At 34.9% G+C, this 20940-nt stretch overlaps 3 protein-coding genes and 1 long non-coding RNA gene across 7 annotated transcripts; all 4 read right to left on the bottom strand.

Moving 5' to 3' along the window:
• Positions 1-161: 161 nt before the first annotated feature.
• LOC140820259 (uncharacterized) lies at positions 162-2805 on the bottom strand. Of its 2 annotated transcripts, none has more exons than XM_073180596.1 (2): positions 2495-2805; positions 162-2390 (listed from the first exon to the last, which is right to left on the bottom strand). In XM_073180596.1, exon 2 carries the CDS (start codon positions 2020-2022, stop codon positions 457-459), a length of 1566 nt encoding a protein of 521 aa, XP_073036697.1. In that variant the 5' UTR covers positions 2023-2390; positions 2495-2805; the 3' UTR covers positions 162-456. The 2 variants fall into 2 exon arrangements, with proteins under 2 accessions (XP_073036697.1, XP_073036698.1); XM_073180597.1 differs by having other exon boundaries at positions 162-2386.
• A 3282-nt stretch (positions 2806-6087) lies between these two features.
• Positions 6088-10320, bottom strand: LOC140819389 (uncharacterized). 2 transcript variants are annotated; one of them, XM_073179468.1, is made up of 4 exons: positions 9690-10320; positions 9363-9402; positions 8399-8545; positions 6088-7965 (listed from the first exon to the last, which is right to left on the bottom strand). In XM_073179468.1, the coding sequence occupies exons 3-4, from the start codon at positions 8538-8540 to the stop codon at positions 6590-6592; spliced, it is 1518 nt and encodes a 505-aa protein (XP_073035569.1). In that variant the 5' UTR covers positions 8541-8545; positions 9363-9402; positions 9690-10320; the 3' UTR covers positions 6088-6589. The 2 variants fall into 2 exon arrangements, with proteins under 2 accessions (XP_073035569.1, XP_073035568.1); XM_073179467.1 differs by lacking the exon at positions 9363-9402.
• A 1047-nt stretch (positions 10321-11367) lies between these two features.
• Positions 11368-15401, bottom strand: LOC140820235 (plant intracellular Ras-group-related LRR protein 7-like). Of its 2 annotated transcripts, XM_073180572.1 has the most exons (9): positions 15046-15401; positions 14446-14515; positions 14198-14244; positions 13618-13726; positions 13408-13493; positions 12829-12919; positions 12287-12372; positions 11814-11900; positions 11368-11724 (listed from the first exon to the last, which is right to left on the bottom strand). In XM_073180572.1, the coding sequence occupies exons 1-9, from the start codon at positions 15142-15144 to the stop codon at positions 11614-11616; spliced, it is 786 nt and encodes a 261-aa protein (XP_073036673.1). In that variant the 5' UTR covers positions 15145-15401; the 3' UTR covers positions 11368-11613. The 2 variants fall into 2 exon arrangements, with proteins under 2 accessions (XP_073036673.1, XP_073036674.1); XM_073180573.1 differs by lacking the exons at positions 11368-11724; positions 11814-11900 and adding an exon at positions 12085-12188 and having other exon boundaries at positions 12222-12372.
• A 3070-nt stretch (positions 15402-18471) lies between these two features.
• Positions 18472-20126, bottom strand: LOC140819550 (uncharacterized). The gene is made up of 3 exons (XR_012115235.1): positions 20006-20126; positions 19068-19154; positions 18472-18941 (listed from the first exon to the last, which is right to left on the bottom strand). It is a non-coding gene; the product is annotated as an uncharacterized lncRNA (long non-coding RNA).
• Positions 20127-20940: the final 814 nt, after the last annotated feature.

Below are 20940 nucleotides of genomic sequence, written 5' to 3'. Positions count from 1 at the left end.
GTGGGTGACTAAACCAGCACCTTCAGTTCACTTGTAAACTTTGCATATGTGTACAATATAAAAAGACTCCACATGGTAATGACTTCATATGTATATACTAATTAATAAGTTCAATATTCAATACTTCACTCATTTCGCTTCATTGCCAAGTCAAGATAATCACAGCATATGACTTTAATTTGTAGATGATGATGTATAGATGAAATAGAAATTACAATCAAATGAATGATTAACATCATTTTCAAGCAAGAACAAGAATATAGTAATGATCAAATATTACATAATCTAGAAACGGCAAAAACAAGTGGAAGAGATGACTCAAGAAAATGGTTAATGGGAAACTTTTTGGTAAAAATTTATGCAACTTTAGTGGATAATAGCCATAGAACACTTGAATTTTCGGTAAAGAATCAATGAATTGGTGAATTAGTAAAAGGTAAGCAAACAACAAGACTGTCAGCTGGAGATAATGCCGAGTAACGGCTCGTGCTCGTTCTTGTGACTGTGACCGTGCTCTTGTTCATGGCTGATCCTTATCCACCAAGATTTGAAGTCACTGCATTCTTCATCGACAGGAGCAGGCATGTTGAGATCAAGAAAGTCTCGAATTTTGGGTATTGGTTTTTGAGGTGCTGTAGATGGATGAGTACTTTTGGTTTGATGACTAATCAAGTGTGATCTTTTGTGCCCACCTAAAGCTTGGCCTGATGGGAAAATCTTGAAGCAAATTGGGCATTCATGATCTTTACCTTTCTTGAACCCAACTTCTGATGCAGTTTTAGCTGCAAAATCACGTGTATTTTGGGAATTTTGATCACTTTGAATTGGTGAATTTTCTGTGTTTTCACTTCTTGGAGCACAGCAGCCTTTGAACTTTTTATGGCTAGCTCTATGACCCCCAAGAGCTTGGTAAGAAGGGAAAGCTCTTTTACAAATTGTGCATAAAAATTTGCTGTTTTTCTCGAAATCTTCGGAGTCTAACGGGTTGTAGGATAATGGGAATTTGTAGTTTTCCACAGGCAAAGTCAAGTCAGAATCACATGAATCAGTAAATTTCCTCTTGTTCTTCTTCTTGAAATCTCGTTCTTCAAGCAGATCCAATTCACTTTTCTTGATCCAATTCTTTGGGGAGCTAACTTCAGATTCGTTGCATCCAATGTCAACATTCTTTAACTTCTTAAAATTTTCATCTGCATGAAATTCAGTGCTTGTTTTGTGCCCATTTCTTGAATATCGAGTTTTCACCTCAGAATCCAGGAGTATAGAATCTATCTTCCCATTTTTCAGTTGCTTGAACTTCGAGAACTCGCCAGTTTTCAAGTTTTTGTCCACGAGTTTACCGATATTCTTAGATTCTAAAAGCTCAGAATTATTATCAGAAGAATCAAAAGAATGCATACCATCCCATTTCCTTACATCCCTTGAAAGCATGATCAAACTCAAAGCTACCGTTTCTTGTTCTTGCTGATCGATATCAGAAACATACAACGAAAAATGTGCTAAAGAAGATGAATTTGCAGTAGATGTGCACCTTTTCAATCTATCTGATCTCTTTTTCTTGCAAAAGGGAGTCGCTTCTTCGATATCTGAACAGCTATCCATGATTACTTTTCGATGATCATCCAAACTGTCCTGAGAATCTTCTTCCAAGCTATTTTCAATCCTTCCGCTAAGAGAGTGAGATTTCATGTGGCCAAACAAAGCCCTCCAAGATCGGAAACTTTTGCCGCATTCTTTACAGAGCTTTCTTTGAAGCAAAGTATCCACTTCTTTAATCGACTTTGAGAAATTTTTTGTCTCGTCCGAACGGACTCGGCTTCCAATTACTCTAATCTCATTGACTTTCGCATTGTTTTTGCCATTTGTATGAGGTGGGAGTTTCTTCTTTTGCAACTTGTTATCATTTTTCTGAGTTTGATCAAATGAAACATTGATCAAATGAGACCTCATGTGGCCACCTAAGGATCTGCCACAGGAGAAACTTTTGTTGCAGAATTTGCAGATATGCTTCAGTTCCTCCATAATTTAGTTGAAATTTCACAGAAACCAAAGGTGAGAAACGGATCACAAACAAATCAAGAAAAGCTGAAAACTTGGCTGATTGAAATCAAGGGAATGCTACAATTCTGACCTCTGTGCTAATGAAACAGCACAGAAAATGCAGAAGATCAAATCAAGAAACCGAAATATCAAGAAAACATGAAATTAAAGTCAAACCAGAACTGGGATTCCAGTTTCTCGAATCCCAAACTTATAACCAGTAGCTCAAATCAAGAAACACGAATTTTAAGCTTGAAGCAGACGAGAGCTTCGATTTCTTGAATCTTGAACAGCTGGATAGAACAAAGATTCAAGAATTTGTCGGATTTCCAGAGCTGAACAAGATCTGACTGACAAGAAAAAATATATGGGAAAAAAAAAACAAACAAAAAGAGAAAAAAGAGCAGTTCAGTTAGCAACTAAGGAAGAGACTCTCTTTTTAAGCTACTCTTACTTGTTGAAGTAGTAGCTTTAGGGTAGATGAAAGTTGAAGTAAATATCAAATTGGAAAGAGCAGAATCAGTTGGCTTTGTTGTAAATGATGGCAAAGAGCAAGCCAATATAAAACAAGAAACAAATAATTAAAGAACTATATATAATTATATTAAATTTATCTCTGTCACAAACTACACTAGGGAGGAGATTTCCATGCATGAAAGCTAAGATAAAAAAAAAAAAGAGAAACAAAGCAAAGAAAGTGGCAATAAATTGGTGGGGGGCCCTTTAAGATATCCTTACTCCTCTTGCTTAACTTCAGCTCCAATTGGAATATAGGAGCAGACAATAAGTTTTATCTGGCACAGGTGTGTGCCATCTAAGAAAAAAATGAATTCTCACTTTCATTTCACTCAATTTTTTTTCTTGACAACACTCAATTTAATTGAAATCTACAAACTGGTCCATTCTAATTCTTAAAAAATGATTTAAAAAATTTTGGATACTCTCATCTTCGATATTTTTGTCTGATCCAAAATTACTTGTTACATTCATTCACACCACCAAACTATATCTTTTACAAACAATTCAATAAAAGTATTTTTGGTATTTTATTTTATTTACCAAACATTCTAACTTAAAAAAATTCACTTCTTCGTAATCTATAAACTCGATCAATCTCTAAAAGCATATTATTTTGCAAACACTCCCCTTAATATATTAAACATATGAACTTAATATATATTCAAGAAAAAATGTATATATAAAAACAAATTAAGTTGGTGTTCTTTGGTATTAACCGTGCATTTCTTTGTAAGTATCATTCTGGTGGATCCAACAAATAAGTAGCTGTTCAAGTTATGGATCTTTGCCTCTATTTAGTCTTTTATTTAATTTATTATTTTTTAAGTAGGATTCCACCACACTTTTATACAAGTATTTGCCACCCACTTTAACGAAGAGTGGGGAAAAATGATATCGACCCATCAAATTTTTAGGTGTAAAAAACAACATTCAATTTTTTTAAAAAACAATGGTATAAAATATAAGAGTGTGTCTCTTATTAGACGGTCTCACGAATCTTTATCTGTGAGACGGTCAATCCTACCGATATTCACAATGAAAAGTAATAATCTTAGCATAAAAAGTAATATTTATTCATGGATGACCCAAATAAGATATCCATCTTACAAAATACGACCCGTGAGACCGTCTCGCACATGTTTTTGTCAAAATATAAATAAGAAAGGTGACAGGAAAATGTATTATTCTACACCATGGAAATCATTATTTTAATACAAAAACTTAGTTGACAACTTGATGATGCAGCTAGCATAGAGGCTGAGCATGCAGCAGCAGTGACAGTGCCGGCCAAAATTTGCTGCAATGCCGGATTTTTTCATTGCAAAAACCGCACTTTCAAATGTCTTCTAATTCCAATGTTTCAGCCTGCATTTCCACTCCAAGATTTAGCTGTATTATATGGAAATTAGTTTAAAGTTAAATCTAAATTACCTAAGTTAATTTGCTTAATCGGGTTCGCATAGTCGTTGATGTCATCCGGGCGAAATGATCGAGTCGGGTTGGGAACTCTACCGGGTAAACTATCAAAAATATTGAAGGAAATATGAGTTAGACGCTGGATCTGGATTATGACTTCTTGAATACTTTGAGGGACCTGCGAACAAGAAAAATAACCATGTGAATGGGCGCCGGAAGGGTGTCCGGCGTGACCACTCCGATGCTTAAGTCACCCGGGCACCGTTCATGGGCATGCCCCATGGGGTCAGGGCAGAGTATCTCCAAGTTTAATGTGACAGCGAATGCTGGTATCCTGGGTTTTGGGTCGCCTAGAACGTGATGCCCAAGTTCTGGCAAGGTTACCCGAGAAGTTTTCTCCTCTGCCACCTCGATGCGGGGGGAGCATTTAATGGCGTTACTTGATAGAGCACGCATATAGCCGACCTATCCCTGATTAATATTAATGGTTGACAGGACATATGAGACATGACTAGCGTATGATTTGACATGTCAGAATAATAGGATACAATCAGCCACCCTACTATATTTAATGCTCACACACAAAAAACGAGGTCATCATTGCTTCCTCTACTATAAATGCCAGGTTTCTTATTCGCATTTATCATCCACTCAGATATTAATTAACATTTAATACTCTCATTCACTACACACCAATCATCACAGCCATCACTTGGCTACATTGGTTTTATTACTTGAGTACCCTACTGACTTAAGCATCGGAGTGGTCACGCCGGACACCCTTCCGGCGCCCATTCACGTGGTTATTTTTCTTGTTCGCAGGTCCCTCAAAGTATTCAAGAAGTCATAATCCAGATCCAGCGTCTAACTCATATTTCCTTCAATATTTTTGATAGTTTACCCGGTAGAGTTCCCAACTCGACTCGATCATTTCGCCCGGGTGACATCAGTCGTCATGGAGACGCGTTAGATCAAACCGTAGATTTGGTGTCAATGCATCAGTCAAGATGATGAGAGATGATATTCAAATTTTAAATATACAATGGAATTTATTCTTGATTTTTTCCGTGATAATTTAACCGATTAATGTTAAATTAATTAATCCAAAGCTCCTCAACAATAAACATCAATGATTTTTGCATTTGAAAACATTTGCATTAATAAAGTGACTTCACTTGTGAGCAAAGTTCATAGATTGCCCCAAAGTGATGCTTAAATTGACAAGCAAACACCTTCCAAGCAAAAGGTTGGCCACTCACTTGTCTTCTCTCTGCTACCTTATTAGCATCATTAAGTACAAGAAAGATAAGATACCTTTCTTTTGGCTTTATTGGTCAAATTGTTCCAACAATTTGCTACACCTATTATCCTAACATCACAATGAGTTATTATGATAATTAACTCCTAAGTGATGGCCTATCTATGTTAGGCACACATATAATACGCTACAAGAAAATGCTCTGTTTAGCGACGTTTTTTAATGAATCGTTGTTAAACATTAGGGATGGTTGTATATTAATAAACGAATATTTTTATAAGTTCGAAACTCTGATTAATCAATCACTCTCATGTACTAAAGATAGACATGGGTACAAATAGATTATTAAAAAGGAACAATTTTTACCAAGACTTCAACCATTGGAGAGTTGCACGATCTACCTAATAGTTTCTTTAATATTTTCCAAGAAACATAGTTTTTCACGTCTATAAATTATTGTAGGTAAATGATTGTTAGACTACATAAATATTAGGAAATATATAGATGAGAAACAACAATGTAACAATTAGTAATGCACTAATCAATATTTATTTAAAGAAAACCGATATTGTTATTGAACAAAGGAAAAAAAAACATTTGGATATCAACATAAATTAAAGTGTAATATACTTGAACACAAAATCTAATTTTCACATATTATAATGCATACAAATATATATTTTAATGGTATTTCTATGTATATATTTGAACATATTTCTATGTATATTTGTGTACATATTATTAGCATATTTCTGTGTTACATATGCTCAAGAAACACTCCAAACTCCCACCTGTCCCTCGAATACCACTATTATTTTTGACTTAGTTAATGATTAGTACAGCTAGCAAAGATGTAAGAAAAAACACAGAGTATGCAATAAAATATAATAAAAACCACTGCATGTTGAAGGAGACATTTTGATCCCAACTGTCCCATACTTCCATATTCAAGTTTTTCAGGCTAATTAACAAACAAGCAAACTCCCCTTCAAAAAAAAAATCTGTTCAAGGGGAGGTAAATAATTTACAAGGGTAAATACCCTCGGCTCCTAAAAAGCCATAAATTAGAGAATTTACAGAGTGTTTCCATGCCATTGTAATCGGCTAAAACATAAATCTCAGGATTTTGAGGTCGAACGACTGAGAAAACCGAGGAGACACACCGGTAAACTAGTAAAATAAAGACTGCCAAATTATATCAATCATCAAGTCTTACAGAATCAGCAGGTGCTGAAAATGTACAAGGAAAATTGGAACTGTTCTCCGGAGTAGATCAGTTGGTTACCTGAGCCAAGGTGTTAAAAGCCATAAAGCAAGCAAAAATGTTCGAGATCAAAGAAGCTATCCGATGCTAGCTCAAGCCCTGTCCATCCCGGGCTTGCAGTTCCAAGATCCAGTACCAAATACTTCTTCGATCATACTGCATGTGGGCAAGAGATCCACTTCATTTCTTGTGTGAGCCATGTACCCGCCTTCCCATTCTCGAGCGTTACAAGCCTCCAACATAAAGTCATGTCCACTGGCCCCATTAGTGCCAGTCCAATGTCTATGATCCTCACTTTTCTCCACACACTCATCAAGAGCAACAACAGCATCACCAGATGTACGAGGTTCATTTTTAATACCAGGACTGCCAGTTTCATGAGAATGGTCGCCACCTGAAATCTTGCAGGTGGCATGTATATTACCAGGATATGCAGCGGTTGTCGGGCAAACATCCTCGCCAGATGGATGCGTGACTTTATCAAAGGTTTCATGTCTATCGGCTTCTAAAGGCGATTCAAGCTCAAAACCATCATCTTCATCAACTTCAACCTCATCATCACTAGAATCGCCAGTCCACTGCCATTGATCATCATCGCTGTCAATGTTCATTGGATCAATCCTGTTTTGCTCAGCACGTTTTCGAAGCATAAAGACATTAAAATAATAACTGACAATTGCCTTCCTTGTCCTGGAGGGAAATACAACAGCTAGATGGTCCCAAAAGTTCTTTCCTACTGATACAGGATTGGAAAATACAACCTCATGAAATAATTGCTCTTCGTCTTCACTCCATTTCTCCGCAACTAACTCTCCCATATCACAGAAACCGAGCTCAGTAAAAGTCTCATGCCCGAATGTTCTTTTGAGTTTCTCTCTGGCTTCTAGAATATGTTGTCGGACACATCTGATTGAGCCCATGTCTTCACATGAACAATCTACTCTACCAACCCCAACCTCATTACTCTCTGCAGGCAATATTGATTCTGGAATTGGAATGACTCGACACCCAGCCAATTCCCTCTCAGAATCAAAAGGCTTGAAAGGAACATATTCTGGAGCTTGAGAAATCAGACTAGATTCTTCCTGTGGATACTTCGAGCATTTAAGTGTCCTCTGATTTCCATGCTCAACCCATTCCAGTACATCAGCCTGGAAATCTGGTCCCACAGGAACAACTTTTCGCGGAGGATGATCCAAAAGAAACGAATAAATCTCTGCATGGTGCACATTGGTCCTTGGTGGACGTTCAGTATTATGATAATCAGGGGACGACAACATGTGAAATGGCCACTCCAACCTTATATCCTCTTCACAGAGACTGCTGGTGGCCCAGGAACTGTAGGGAAGAGAACTGGAGGCTGCGGATGCAACATCTTTCTTGATGAAAAATAGAGGATCCGCACCAGTAATATGGAACTTCTCGATATATTCAGGCTTAATTTTAGCTGAACGGTTATCCCCTTTACCTAAAACACAGTGGTTTCAGTCAATTGACAAACAAATGAACTCAGACTAGAAAACCAAAATTCAGTTCCACAGACTAGAAAACCAAAATTTCAGTTCCAAACCTTGAATTGTAAGTCAGTTAAATACACAGTTGATATTTAACAACAGAATATTCAGAACGCTGAAACAACAAATCAAATAAATCTTATAATTTTCCAATTCTCCAACATCACGAGATCTCTCAGGACCAAACTTTAACTACATTTTTACGGTGAACACATTCAAATCATTTCTTCGATCTCAGGTAGTACATTGAATTCATGGAGACATGGACAATTGAAGAACACTGAACACAGACGCTATTGTTCAACTCTGTGGAGCTTGCTATGTGACTTAGACCCTTAGGCTAAGCATTTTTAGAAGGTCAGGAATATGCCATTTTCTTTTCCCCACCTGAAATACAAGGACTCAGAACTGCAGATTCAGAAGGAAATTCCAAAGTTGTAATGAGTTGCTTATTTGGCTCGAGTTGCCTAGGTTGTTTAGATGAAACTTCAATTGACTCGTCCTCATCAAAAGTGCGTTTCTGTACCATTTTAACTGCAAAAGGGCAAAAACGTTTGGGGAAAAAACTCAACAGAGAAGAAAATTCACCACAAGACTAAACAGAAAATAAAAATAAAAATAAAATAAAATTGAACATATATGCAGCTCTGAAGAGACTAAACACTTCATGCAACTTTCACAGATAACGTAAAAGAAAACAGAAAAGGAATACAAGCTACAACAGAAAATAAAATCTCTTCCTCCCATTCTGCTTCAGCTATGCCAAGGTAAAGTAATTTTGCATGAATCTCGACATATGATATAAAGCATGATAGGTAATTCTAAATTAAGCGATGACGAAAAACGGACCGCTTTAATTAGAAACTCATATAAGAAAGTACTTTATAGTTTTATCATGATTTGCTCAAAAACATTTTATCAGGCCATCATAGCATAGATCTGATTCCAGAATAGGCAGAAAATTATTTTGGTAATAAATGATATCCAACCAGTAAGCACTAGACCTCTAAAAAGGGTTACACCTCTGAATAATAATGATGAAAATCAATAAGTTTCAACTGAAAATTTAGTATTTCAAACTAAAAAGAAAAATATGCAGTTCAGTAACACTTCTAACAGAGTCAATCAAGTAAAAATAGCAAGCATCCACTAAGAATTAGATGTCCAGGTCCAAATGCCTAGCCATATTTTCTTTCATGATGCATGAAATATAATCCGTAATACTATTTGGAATATGGGCAACTACAGCTCGGATATTTTGTTTTAGAATTCTGTTCTATTATTTCATGTAAAGCATAGGCAGATTAGTGGTGCATGTCTAATTTATTTCACAGCATTTGCAATTTGAAACCTGGGATACCAGCACTCCAGATTTTTATTCCACGACCATGCTACATATCAAGAATAGTAAATAAATGTTAGTTGGGCTCCACCAAAAAGCAAGATAAAGTCATGCATCAAGTAAGGTAATGTCGTCGTTAAACTTTGAATCTTTATTTTATGTCATCATAAAACTTGAATCAACGCAAATGCATATGGACTCTAATTACGGGGGGGAAGCCAAATGGCTGAAGTATAAAATAAATATAAATGGAGAAAAAATTAAGCTCCTCTAAGCAAAGAAAATTCAAAATCAGCCGGAAAAATTTAATAAAATTTCTAAAAAATATTTCCATACCTCTAAATAATAGAATCTTCGAATCAAACGGAACAGCTGACCCGTAAATTGCTGATCGTATATCAATGGACTTGGCAAAAACTACTAAGCACCAAAGCAATTTTCTTGCTGCCGATCCAATTAAAAAAATTCTCCAGATAAATTTTATTTAAAAAAAAACAAGAAAACCCTAGATCCCCAAATTACAGACACAAACAAATCAATCCGCAAAACTTCACAAAAAAAATTCGAAAAAATTGGTTTCGAAAATCCAAGAAACTATCAGAAAAATTAAAATCAAAATACAAAACAATAAAATCACGAAACAATGATGATGATATTTTTTCTAATTTTCCAAAATTCAGCAAAAAATTAGGAAGCCTTTAAAAAACAAAGAAATACGGGACGATCTGCGTAAATCACAGCTTAATTCGACAAGATCAATCTTGAATATAACAACTTACAAACCCTAACCCTAGATTTCAATTCCATAAACGAAGGAAGGTAAATGAGGTATCAATACAAAGATAAACAACCGAATTGAAAGGATATGCTCTCAATTTCAAGATTTAGAAAAGAAAAATAGGTGAAATCGAGGGAAGAATAAAGGGGATCGAAAAGAGGGGAAAAATTATTTTGTTTTGACTTATAATATATTAATAAATAGAAAAGCTATTGTTAGTGACGATACTGTAACAAGATCGGGAAAATTACATCAATGCCCTTGCACACAATTTGTGGCTTTTTGCAAAAACATCCCTGAAAATTTTTGTTATTGTCAACTAAACCATAAAACTCTTTTATTTGGTGATAAATTACTAAATACTTGAATCATTAAACTGAGCTGACAAGATTATCAATGAAAGAGCATCATTTGTATTATTCAACTAAACTGACACGAGATGAGATCCTACTTTACTGATCAGATAAGTATTTACAACAGCTCGAGTGAAACCAAATTGTCGAACAGCTCGAGTGGAACCAAATTGTCGACATTTATTCTGTGTGCAAAACATATTAGCTTTTATATTAATCTGACAACATTCTCTGAAGACAACGGACTATCTCTGAATTTATTTAAAAAGTTGTCAGCAAAACAGAATAAAAAAATATGTTGGTTACCTATTTCAACTAGTGTTCAAAGAATTTGAATTGATCGCTACTATCTTTGAAACACAACAAGGACACATGACATTTTCTGCTTAATTGTCGGCTACTTAGTTCATCTATGTCTACTGTATCTATTTATTAACGTTGGGGACAAACACTTATAAAAAATATATGCATCAAGAATAAAGAGACTATTGTTGCATTGACTTTCATCATGCATTCTCAAATTGTACATCATCAAAGATAAGGTCATGGGTTCGATTCTCATTGATTACAAGGAGTAAAATTATTGAGAGAAAAATTGTTGAGGTGCGATAATTGTCTCTGTTGGATAGAGCGATCGAACTATGACGCTTGAGATATTGTGCGGTTTAAAAAGATTTGAGTTGCACCATTTTGTTAAAATTTCTAGGTGTACAAGTTTCCTCCGCAAGATTTCAAATATACAATACAACCAGAAAATATTGTTGTTAGTATTATTTACATGGCTGTTACAATGCAGAACTACTGGAGATGTATATGGCAGTCGAACAAGGGGAGACGAGCTAAGAAATATAGGCACACTAATAAATAATCGGCAGCAGAAAAAGATCATAAAAAGATGGTGGCGTGTTATTGAATATCGAAGAGTCTTAATCCCGAATATCACGACATACCACAACTGCAGAAACATACACTAAATTTACATCTGGGAACTAAGCAATATCAGAGTAGAACGAAGAAAGGCTACCAAAATGTTATGATGAAGTATTCAGGAAGATGGTTAACTTCAAACAAAAAGAAAAAAATTCCGTGAGAAAGTTTTCATATCTCACAAAAATTTCAGTTGCGAGATTTACAGGTCAACACCCTCATCGAGGCCTTTGGAGCTGATCATCACATTAGAATCAATCTGTTTGTCAAACTTTCTTTTCCTCCGAGACTCGAATCCTGGGAACCCTTCCATCTGACAAGAACAAGAGATTAAAAAAAGATGGGGAATGCTTGCAGAACAAGATGTACAACACAGGCGTGTAAAATATTTAATGGTTTAACCTGTTGAAAAATATCCATAGAAATCGGGTTTCCATGGAGGGATATATTCTGCAAACTTTTGCAATCTTTCAATAAGTTTGGAGGTATCTGTGAAGTGTAGGACACTAATTAATAAATCCGTTGATAGTAGGAAGACTTCAAATTATCAGCCAGACGACATTACATGGAAAAAGTTATAACTTTGGGACGTTAGAACAAGAGTCTCAATTAAAGTTACTCAGGTTGCAACAAATATATAATTTTTTAAAAGGAAAAAAACACCACCACAGATTATTTTGGGTCATTTTAGCATTCTCACACGCCATAAACCTAATATCCAACAGGCACCACATACTACGTACATTAAAATAAAGCATAACAATCATTTACTTGACACTGAGGTAAGCATAACAATCATTTACTTGACACTAAGGTAAGCAAGAAATTTCAATCAAAAAACATAACACCAAAAATAAAACAAATTTAACTGATACCTGCTTCACGTCATTATTATCCAAACAGAGTGACTTCAGATTAACGAGATTGCAAACTGAAGTAGGAAGCTCTTCAATAGAATTTTCTGTACCATATATATATATATATATATTAGAAATTAAAATTCAATAATGCATGTGAAGAGAACAATAGAAGTATAAGACATCGATCCTTCTAACCAATCTCTCTTTTGTACCATATAAATTGTATCTATGTGAAAGGAATGAATGGATCATTAAGAAACTGAGACTCGTATATAAACACCAAGCACTGGAAGATGCTGTGGACACAATCAGACAAGTTCCTCAAATGAACACTATTACATTTGTTGCTAACTGAGTGGTGGTCTATGCTAACTTAAAGCCATTGGAGGCTAATAAAGAATTAAAGCCATTGGAGGCTAATTACATTCTGTACTATTCTTAGGAATTCATGTATTGGTATATTTCACAACCACAAATTTTGTACTGCTAGGACATTCAATTCGTATAATTGAATTGAGTCCTGCAAAAAAATTACAAAAAGATAAATCTGAAAGTACCATTAGCTTGAAACTCCTCCAGCGAGTAACAGCTACCAATTGACTCCGGAAGAAACTTTATTTTGTTGTTTGATACATTTAACAGCAACAACTGCAGAGTCCAAAGTTTTAAAAGACTTTTTTCAGAATATGCAGCATATAAAACAAGCTATTGCTATCAAATAATAGAGATTACATCCAAAATCAAGTCAAGCAACTAATTCAAAATCAAACAACCTCGTGATGGACCATTTTCACCGGTTCATTATGTGAAATATTTAATAGAACACGTGGAAAAGCTACAATTTATCTTTGCATTGTGTATTTTTCATAATAAACTACCAGATCATTGTCAGGTGCATGGACAAGATACAATCAACTGGAGTGGACCTTTCACAACTAAACCCCTGAACTCTATTATGATTCTAATCAGTTGGCTAACTTGTTATACCAGCACTGATTGACATCATAATAAATAGGTAAAATAGTGAAGTTTGTTTAATTTCTGTAAAGCAGGAAAACACAGTATAGAAACATGTAAAGTCACAAAATCTGAAAATTCACTGAATCGTAAGTGAAACACTAGAATAAGCAACTCACATTGCGCAAGCTCCCTATAGTTTCAGGCAACTGAATCAACAAATTTCCCGATATTGATAGTCTCTCAAGTTTCACTAACTGGCCCACTGAAATTCACAGTAAGTTTCTATAGTCAATTTAATGTTAGAACCTTCAGGTTAAAGCAGTAAAGCGGTGGTTTCAACAACATATTGAAGTACAATCCTTTCATTTTGAGACCAACAAACTCACATTCATCAGGCAATGTAGTCACTTTATTTCCGTCGAGTGTCATAACCTTTAAAGACTGAAGCTTTCCTAAGTTCATTGGAAGACACTCAATAAGATTATCAGCTAAAATCTGTGAAACAAAGGTTAATCATCCATATATGTGAGAAAACAGATCTCGGAATGATATAACTCAATCTTTAGAAGTAACAACCTATTCAAGGGCATTGCATGATGAAACTAATACTATGACAAATAAAATTGTAGTAAGTTATCGTATGGAAAAACATAGTGCAATAAAGGTCTTGGTTCAGACAGAAAGTGTTTTCTTTTGTTTCATTTAAGACAATCATGAAAAAACCTGAACAATTTTAAATTACATAAAGAGTAAAACAAATATGCAACATCTGTGAACTGTTGAAAATATCACGCTAATATTTTTTTAATTTACATTAGATTGTCTCAAACTATGACAAAGATACAGAAGAATTAATCATGGATAAAAACATGTAATATTAGCCTTTACAATAACAAGTATTTAACTCATGCAACATATATTAAAAAAAAGTCACCAAGACTAATACATGCAAATCTTAAATCTTACCAAACGCTGCAAATTAGTCAATTTGCTTATCTCCATCGGAACGTCAACTGTCAAAGCAGAGAAGAGATTTTAGGAAATTAAAGTGATTGACAAGACTACAAGTGCAAAGGTAATAGTTTTGTCTAGTAATGAATTTGCAAATCTACAAGACACACTAGTGCCCCACCGTAATCCAAGTTCGGGTTAAAAACCAATTGTAATTAGAACAGCAACGATGACTAAATTGTTTTTAATACTTGAAACATTACCTAATCTATTATGTGTTAAATCAAGTGTGCGCACTGATCTCTCCAAATTGAGAACTTCATCGGGAAATGTCTGTAAACCATGGTAAAGAGAAAAAGATCAACATTTCCGGTCAACATAACACAAACACGCGTTAGGACTTAGGAGAAAAATATTTTCAGCATTCAAACATCAACTATATTGTCAGATAAGTTACCATCAATTTGCTACAATATTAGAGAACCTTTTCAACAATAGAGAATACCAAAATCAACTTGTATCTTCAACAAGAATCCACAAAAACTTAACTGCCTGAAACTAACTCAACCTACAGAACAATATGGATTACCCAAAATTATGTCCATACATCTTCCTAAATTTTCCAAGCTGAAATTATCCATTATTCTAACATATAAAACCTGTAACAATAACACCACATAAATATTCAGAAATGCTTCATTCCTTCCATGCAAATCATTTTCAACACCAATTCACCATCCACTAAAGCTATCATGAAAATTCAGAAAGAAAAGGGAATCCCACGTATCCGATCACCTTAAAGTATAACGCATTTAACAATAATGACAACAATAGTAACAATAATTTTTTTTAAAAGATGGTACCTTCAATTTAAAGTCGCGCAAGGCTACAATCCCCGTTGAGCGCCATCGAGCTACGCGACTCGCTCTGGAATCGGCGTTCTTACTGCTGCAACAACCCATTCAGCTCAATTTAAATCAACTTCAAAGATCAAGATAAACATTAAAAACAAAAGCTACACAGACTGCAAGATTTTTCCCAATTTTTATTCAAATTCTTCGGAATTTGACAATGGAGGAGGATAAATGTCAAAAGTCGTATGGAGAAAAGGGTTTATGATTGAGAAATATCAGGATTCGATCAGACGGAATTTGGAGAGAGAATGGTGAGTGAGACTTGGGAATGAGAAACCGCGTTGGCATGCAGTTTACTCGGTTACAAGTGCATCTATTTTATTGACTTGAACACCGGAGAGCGTTGAAGATCTCTTCGATCGAACGAAACTCTTGAATATTTAAGTTTAATTTGTTTATAATCTAGTCGAACTCGACTTTTATTTAATGGAGATATTCATGACTCACGAATTTATTCGAGTTAAATCGAACTTTTAAATATTTAAATTTGATTCGTTTATAATTTAGTCGAACTAGAGCTTTATTTAACGAATATATTCATAATTCACGAATTTATTCGAAATTTTATCGAGGCTAAACTACCTCAGTAAATATAAATGTTAAACTAAAATATTCATTAGAAATTAAATATATATTCAGTGAAAAATATATTTTTTTATTAAAATGTGTAATTTTATTTTGATAAATAAATTTAATAGATTTTTTTATATTTAATTATAAAATATATAAATCAAACAAAAAAACTATTATTTTTCATCTAATAGCTGGCTCATGACTCTAATAACGAACATGATAATGAGACTCAATTTTAAAGTTTGAGTTTTTTTCGTCTATCTTAATGAACCCTATGAAACGATCCCAAAAAAAAGCTTTTATCTAATCGAATTTCGAATAACTCACGATCAGTTTGATAGAAATCGGAGCTAAATGACCAACACAAAGCGTTAAATACAATATGCTCATAGTTAGACCCGATGCACAATCTATGGACAGTAAACGGTATTTACAAAGCACGCCTCATTCACAATCAACAAAATAGAGCCAAAAAGACAGCACATAAAACGTACTCAAAACAATGAAAAAGAGGAGTTTCAATGGATATCAAATCAACCAATTCTCCTGCATATACACTCGCTCCCATCTACAAACTAAGCCCAACTAACAATGGCAGCAACCTCCTCGACTCGTACGAACTCAAGGCCATCACCAGACAGCTTAACCGAGCCATTCGTGCATCAAATGGTGCTTCATCTCCCTGTCTGTTTTACCTGAAGTCGCCATTCCATGTTAACCGTTTGAAACAAATATGTAAAGAGAGCATGAATACGAAGAAGATTTCTTGCCCAAAAACAAGCGGCGGTATGCGGGAAAGTACAAAGGATAGTAGAGGATCGAGAGGGTTTATGCTAAAGCTTTGGCAGAAAGTGAAGAGGGGATTAATACTTGAGGATATTCAAAAATATTTTAGAGAGAGTTAAATTAATCTTGTTCATCACATAATTAAATAAGCTTTGAACGTGCCTTTATGTTGTTCGCACTTGTCAAAAAGGGTGAAAAAGAACATCACATATTTCATGCATCCCTATATTAAGAATTGTGTGATTAATACTCTTTAATATGAAAAAGAACAGCAACATATTTGAAAATTAAAACAGGACAAGATAACAATACATAATTACTAGGTTCTGATCTTCATAATTTCTTGAGGTGATCAACAAACTTTTCGAAGTTCTTGAAAGATGCACCCTGTTCACTCCCACTACTCTTCAGTGATCAACAAAAATTAAAGGATTGAAGGGTGTGATCAATAATGTTATATCAGAATTCTTGAGTGCCTGTTATAACAGATAATGTGATGATTGCATTTGAAATTGGACATTATTTAAAGGCGTAAGAGGCAGGGGAAGAAATGTATGACAGCACTTAAAATCGATATGTCTAAGGCCTACGAGCGAGTTGGATGTCCTTTTCTGAAACACATGCTCTATCGGTTAGGCTTTCATCAGAGATGGGTGAATCTGGTAATGCTATGTGTTTCTTCAGTTCCATATATGAAAACTCACAATGGGTATGATATTAGCCCAATCTTGACTCAGCGTGGGCTTCCTCAAGGAGAACCATTGTCCCCTTTGTGCAGAGGGTCTCTCCGCTCTCTTAACTTATGAGACGAACAGAGGAACTATTCTTTGGGAACAAAGTTGCCAGAAAAACCCCAGAAATATATCACCTCTTCTTTGCCGATGACAGTTTTCTTTTCTTTCGAACCACGGTTGAGGAAAGTGAAAAGATTCGTGCTGACACTTCATAAATATGAACTTGCTTCAGGTCAGATTGTAAATTTTGTCAAGTCTTACCATTTCTTTTAGTGCTAATGTGTCTCTGGATATGAAACAATCTTTGAAGTTTTGGGTGTGCATTGCACCCTAAATCATGGTAGTTATCTTGGCCTTCCTTCACTTGTGGGCAGAAATAAATCTGAAATTTTTGCATTCCTAAAAGAGAAGGCGTGGAGTTGAATGCATGGTTGGAGGTACAAATTATTATTTCGGGCTGGGAAAGAAGTTTTATTGAAGGAAGTGGTGCAAGCTCTCCCATCATGTCATGTGTGTCTTTCTTTTGCCTATTTCTTATGTGAGGAGCTTGAGCGCACCATGGACTCCTTTTGGTGGGGAAAATCTTGAATCAATAGTGGCGGCATAAAATGGAAACGATGGTTTCAAGCACGATATTAACCAGAAGGCAACTTTCTGGATGCATCGATAGGTACTAATCTCAGGTATGCTTGGATGAGTATCATGGCCACTCAAGGACTTCTTAGACAAGGGGCTCGGCGGCGAATGGGATCAGGCCGGCATGTTGAGATCTGGAATATCCCGTGGCTTCCGGACCACACCAGCTCGTATATAGAATCAGCCTGTCCTCCAGACTTTCATTACGTTACTGTGGATTCATTGAGAAGCTCTACGGATGGTTCTTGGGATATTGATTTCGTCAAGGATCTGTGTAGTGAGCGAGATAGATCAAAGGCCAATACAACCCATTCCTTTAAGCCGATATGATTTTGAGGACACTTTGGTCGTGGCTTGATGATACCCTGCGAAGAGTGGATACAAAGTTCTTATGAGAAATCATTTGGCACCCACACCAAACAAGTTCTGGGATCATTCGGAAATCTGTTTGAGCCATGAAACTCCCATAAAAAATCCGAAAAGATGCAGGTTATGGTTGTGTGCTTCGTGACGATCAAGGAATGTTGGTAGCTGTGGTTCATGGAAGCATCCCACTTCTTGATTTATATTTATTAATCTATATTTCTATTTCAAAAAATTGTAAATATTTGGGAATTAATATGATCTGAAGTCGATTAACAATTTGGAAGATTATTGATACAATATAAAGAAAAAAAGTAAATATTTGCCACGGTTTTGTACAACATGATATAATATAAACAAAAAGATATGAAATTGAAACAATTTAAGAACACGCATTATAATCTAAACTGCACTGGAATTCCCTTTCCTCTTAAAGGCCAAAAGTCGGGGTTGATTTTTGGTTGACAAGCACAAAAGAGCTAATCCGATACCCAAGACTAGGGAAGGCAGATGAATGAAAGATTGCTTCTTGTTGTGCATAATATCCCACTGCAAATTCACATCCTCGGGGTGCCACAGACTCAAGTGCACAGCCAGTGTCATTCGAATATCGGCATCGTGGGGCGCCTGAAGTATGTTCAAACACACGGGACAAGAAACCCGCGAACATTCTTCATTTTTCGTTATGGTGACTCGTCCTGCTATGGCTATGGCTTTATCTCGTAAAATTGTGCGGGAGGTGGGTCTAGAAAACTGTAGTTATCATTTTAAGTGAATATTATCGATGATCATTTGTTCCATTTGGAACTTAAAGCAGACAATATATAAGAATTTCAAAATAAACAAGAACTGAAAGAGGATAAAGGACTGTGTGTGTACCTTTACCAAACTGCGAACCCACAACCATGTTTCACTCAGAAGCCTCATTTGCCTCCTTTATACAGAGCAACTAAAATTGCTTCCTATCTGGAGGGTGATATGATAAAGAAGTTTAAAGAACAGAAACTACGATCTGCCAGTAACGTGGTAGAAAGATAAAATTCAATTCACATTAACAAGTACTTGACCCCCTCCCAGAGCTGGTAAGAGATCAAAATAGAATCGAGCAACAAAGTGGAAGTAGCTTAACTCGCAAAGGGCTTCTTCGGTACAGAACCGACGCCTAGTGCAAATTTAAAAGGCAGAGACACGAGACCAAAAATACAGCAAATATATGAATCTTTCCACTAGTATTGCTGAAATCATGCACCCTCTACCAGACTAAGGGTACTTTTGGCAGGGAAAACCGGGCTTAATTCGGAACATATAAGTTTCAAGAACGAAATAAGATCCTTAAACTTGAAAGTAATCCATTCTAGTTAGTTTAGGCCTAAAATTTTCAGCTTGCACCAGTTTTAATGAAAAACAACTCATACAACAGCATATTTTAGCCTGCTTGACAGAAACATTTAGCATATCCTGCTATCAACCACCAATCCACCATTTCATATCATAACATTAAATAAAGCAAAAGGATTGTAAGATGCTGTCACAAATGAACATCTACAGAAGTTGAGACATCAAGTCTAATTCAATAAAACCGCGGCATTAACTTCATATCATTATCCCGTTTTTTGTTCTTATCACATCACACTAAATTCATATGAAAACAACAAAATCATCCACAGAGCAGCGAGTCTAAAGCTCGCTAATTAAACAACAACAAATTTTTTTTAAAAAAAAAGCATTGAAATTTGGTAGACAATGCATCAAATCTACGCTGTCACTTACAAATACAGATTAAGCATCAAGATAAATACTAATCGGATTTGAAATACCTAAGATCCTTAGCGTTGGCGCAAAGAAAGTTGAACGGAGGGTACACTGAGACAGCGTGCCGGAAAAGAAGTGGGAAAGGAGGAGGGCAAAGAGGAAAAGATGGGAAATATTTAAAATAAGTATTTCATAAATTATCTGATATTGTTTTTTTAAAAAAAATATTAGTCAGATTTTATTTTTATAAAAAAAAAATATTGAAAGTATTTGAGATTATTTTTTATGTAATTATTGTTCGGATAATAACGATTTATTTTTTTATAAAAATATAAATATGTGAATTTTCAAAATTGGAAAACTAGACGTCATATGATATATTTTATTTTTAATAAGAATATTTATGTAAAATTCAATTGATATCAATATGAGTAGGTCTCTTGTGAGACGATCTCACGAATCTTTATCTGTGATACAGGTCAACTATAACGATATTCACAATAAAAAATAATATTCTTAACATAAATAGTAATATTTTTTCATGAATAACTCAGATAAGAGATATATCTCGCAAAATACGACTCATAAGACCATCTTACCCAAGTTTTTGTCGGTCAATATTGGACATGTATATAACATACATAATCTTGAGTTGTTTTTAAAATTTATTTATTATTATATTGTTTTTTTAAAAAAGTATATAATATTTTATATTCTTAAAATTAGGGATGATATGGTCATCTTATAAGCAAATTATGTTCTACATCCCTCGATTATTATAAAATAGTACAGATATTACATATTTACATATACAATGATTGAATTTTCTCATACATTCTCTTAATTTTTCTTCAAAATTTCTTAGTGATAAAGAGAATTGAATATAGAATCATATAATTATTAAATAAACTTCTTAAAATACTTTACAAAAAGCAACAATAACTTCACATTTGAACAAAGATACAAAAATTAAATTTCCAAACTTCAAATTAAATTTTAA

This window comes from Primulina eburnea, chromosome 18, assembly GCF_022965805.1.
Source record: "Primulina eburnea isolate SZY01 chromosome 18, ASM2296580v1, whole genome shotgun sequence".
NCBI lineage: Eukaryota > Viridiplantae > Streptophyta > Magnoliopsida > Lamiales > Gesneriaceae > Primulina > Primulina eburnea.
This window is presented reverse-complemented; position numbering and strand designations above follow the sequence as displayed.

Coding starts and splice junctions, on each gene's coding strand:
- LOC140820259 (XM_073180596.1), bottom strand. CDS start 2,022: ATGGAGGAACTGAAGCATATCTGCAAATTCTGCAACAAAAGTTTCTCC.
- LOC140820235 (XM_073180572.1), bottom strand. CDS start 15,144: ATGGGTTGTTGCAGCAGTAAGAACGCCGATTCCAGAGCGAGTCGCGTA. Junction 14,516..15,045: donor TGCGCGACTTTAAATTGAAG/GTACCATCTTTT, acceptor CATGGTTTACAG/ACATTTCCCGATGAAGTTCT. Junction 11,725..11,813: donor CTATGGATATTTTTCAACAG/GTTAAACCATTA, acceptor TGTTCTTGTCAG/ATGGAAGGGTTCCCAGGATT.
- LOC140819389 (XM_073179468.1), bottom strand. CDS start 8,540: ATGGTACAGAAACGCACTTTTGATGAGGACGAGTCAATTGAAGTTTCA. Junction 7,966..8,398: donor TCTGAGTCCTTGTATTTCAG/GTGGGGAAAAGA, acceptor ACTGTGTTTTAG/GTAAAGGGGATAACCGTTCA.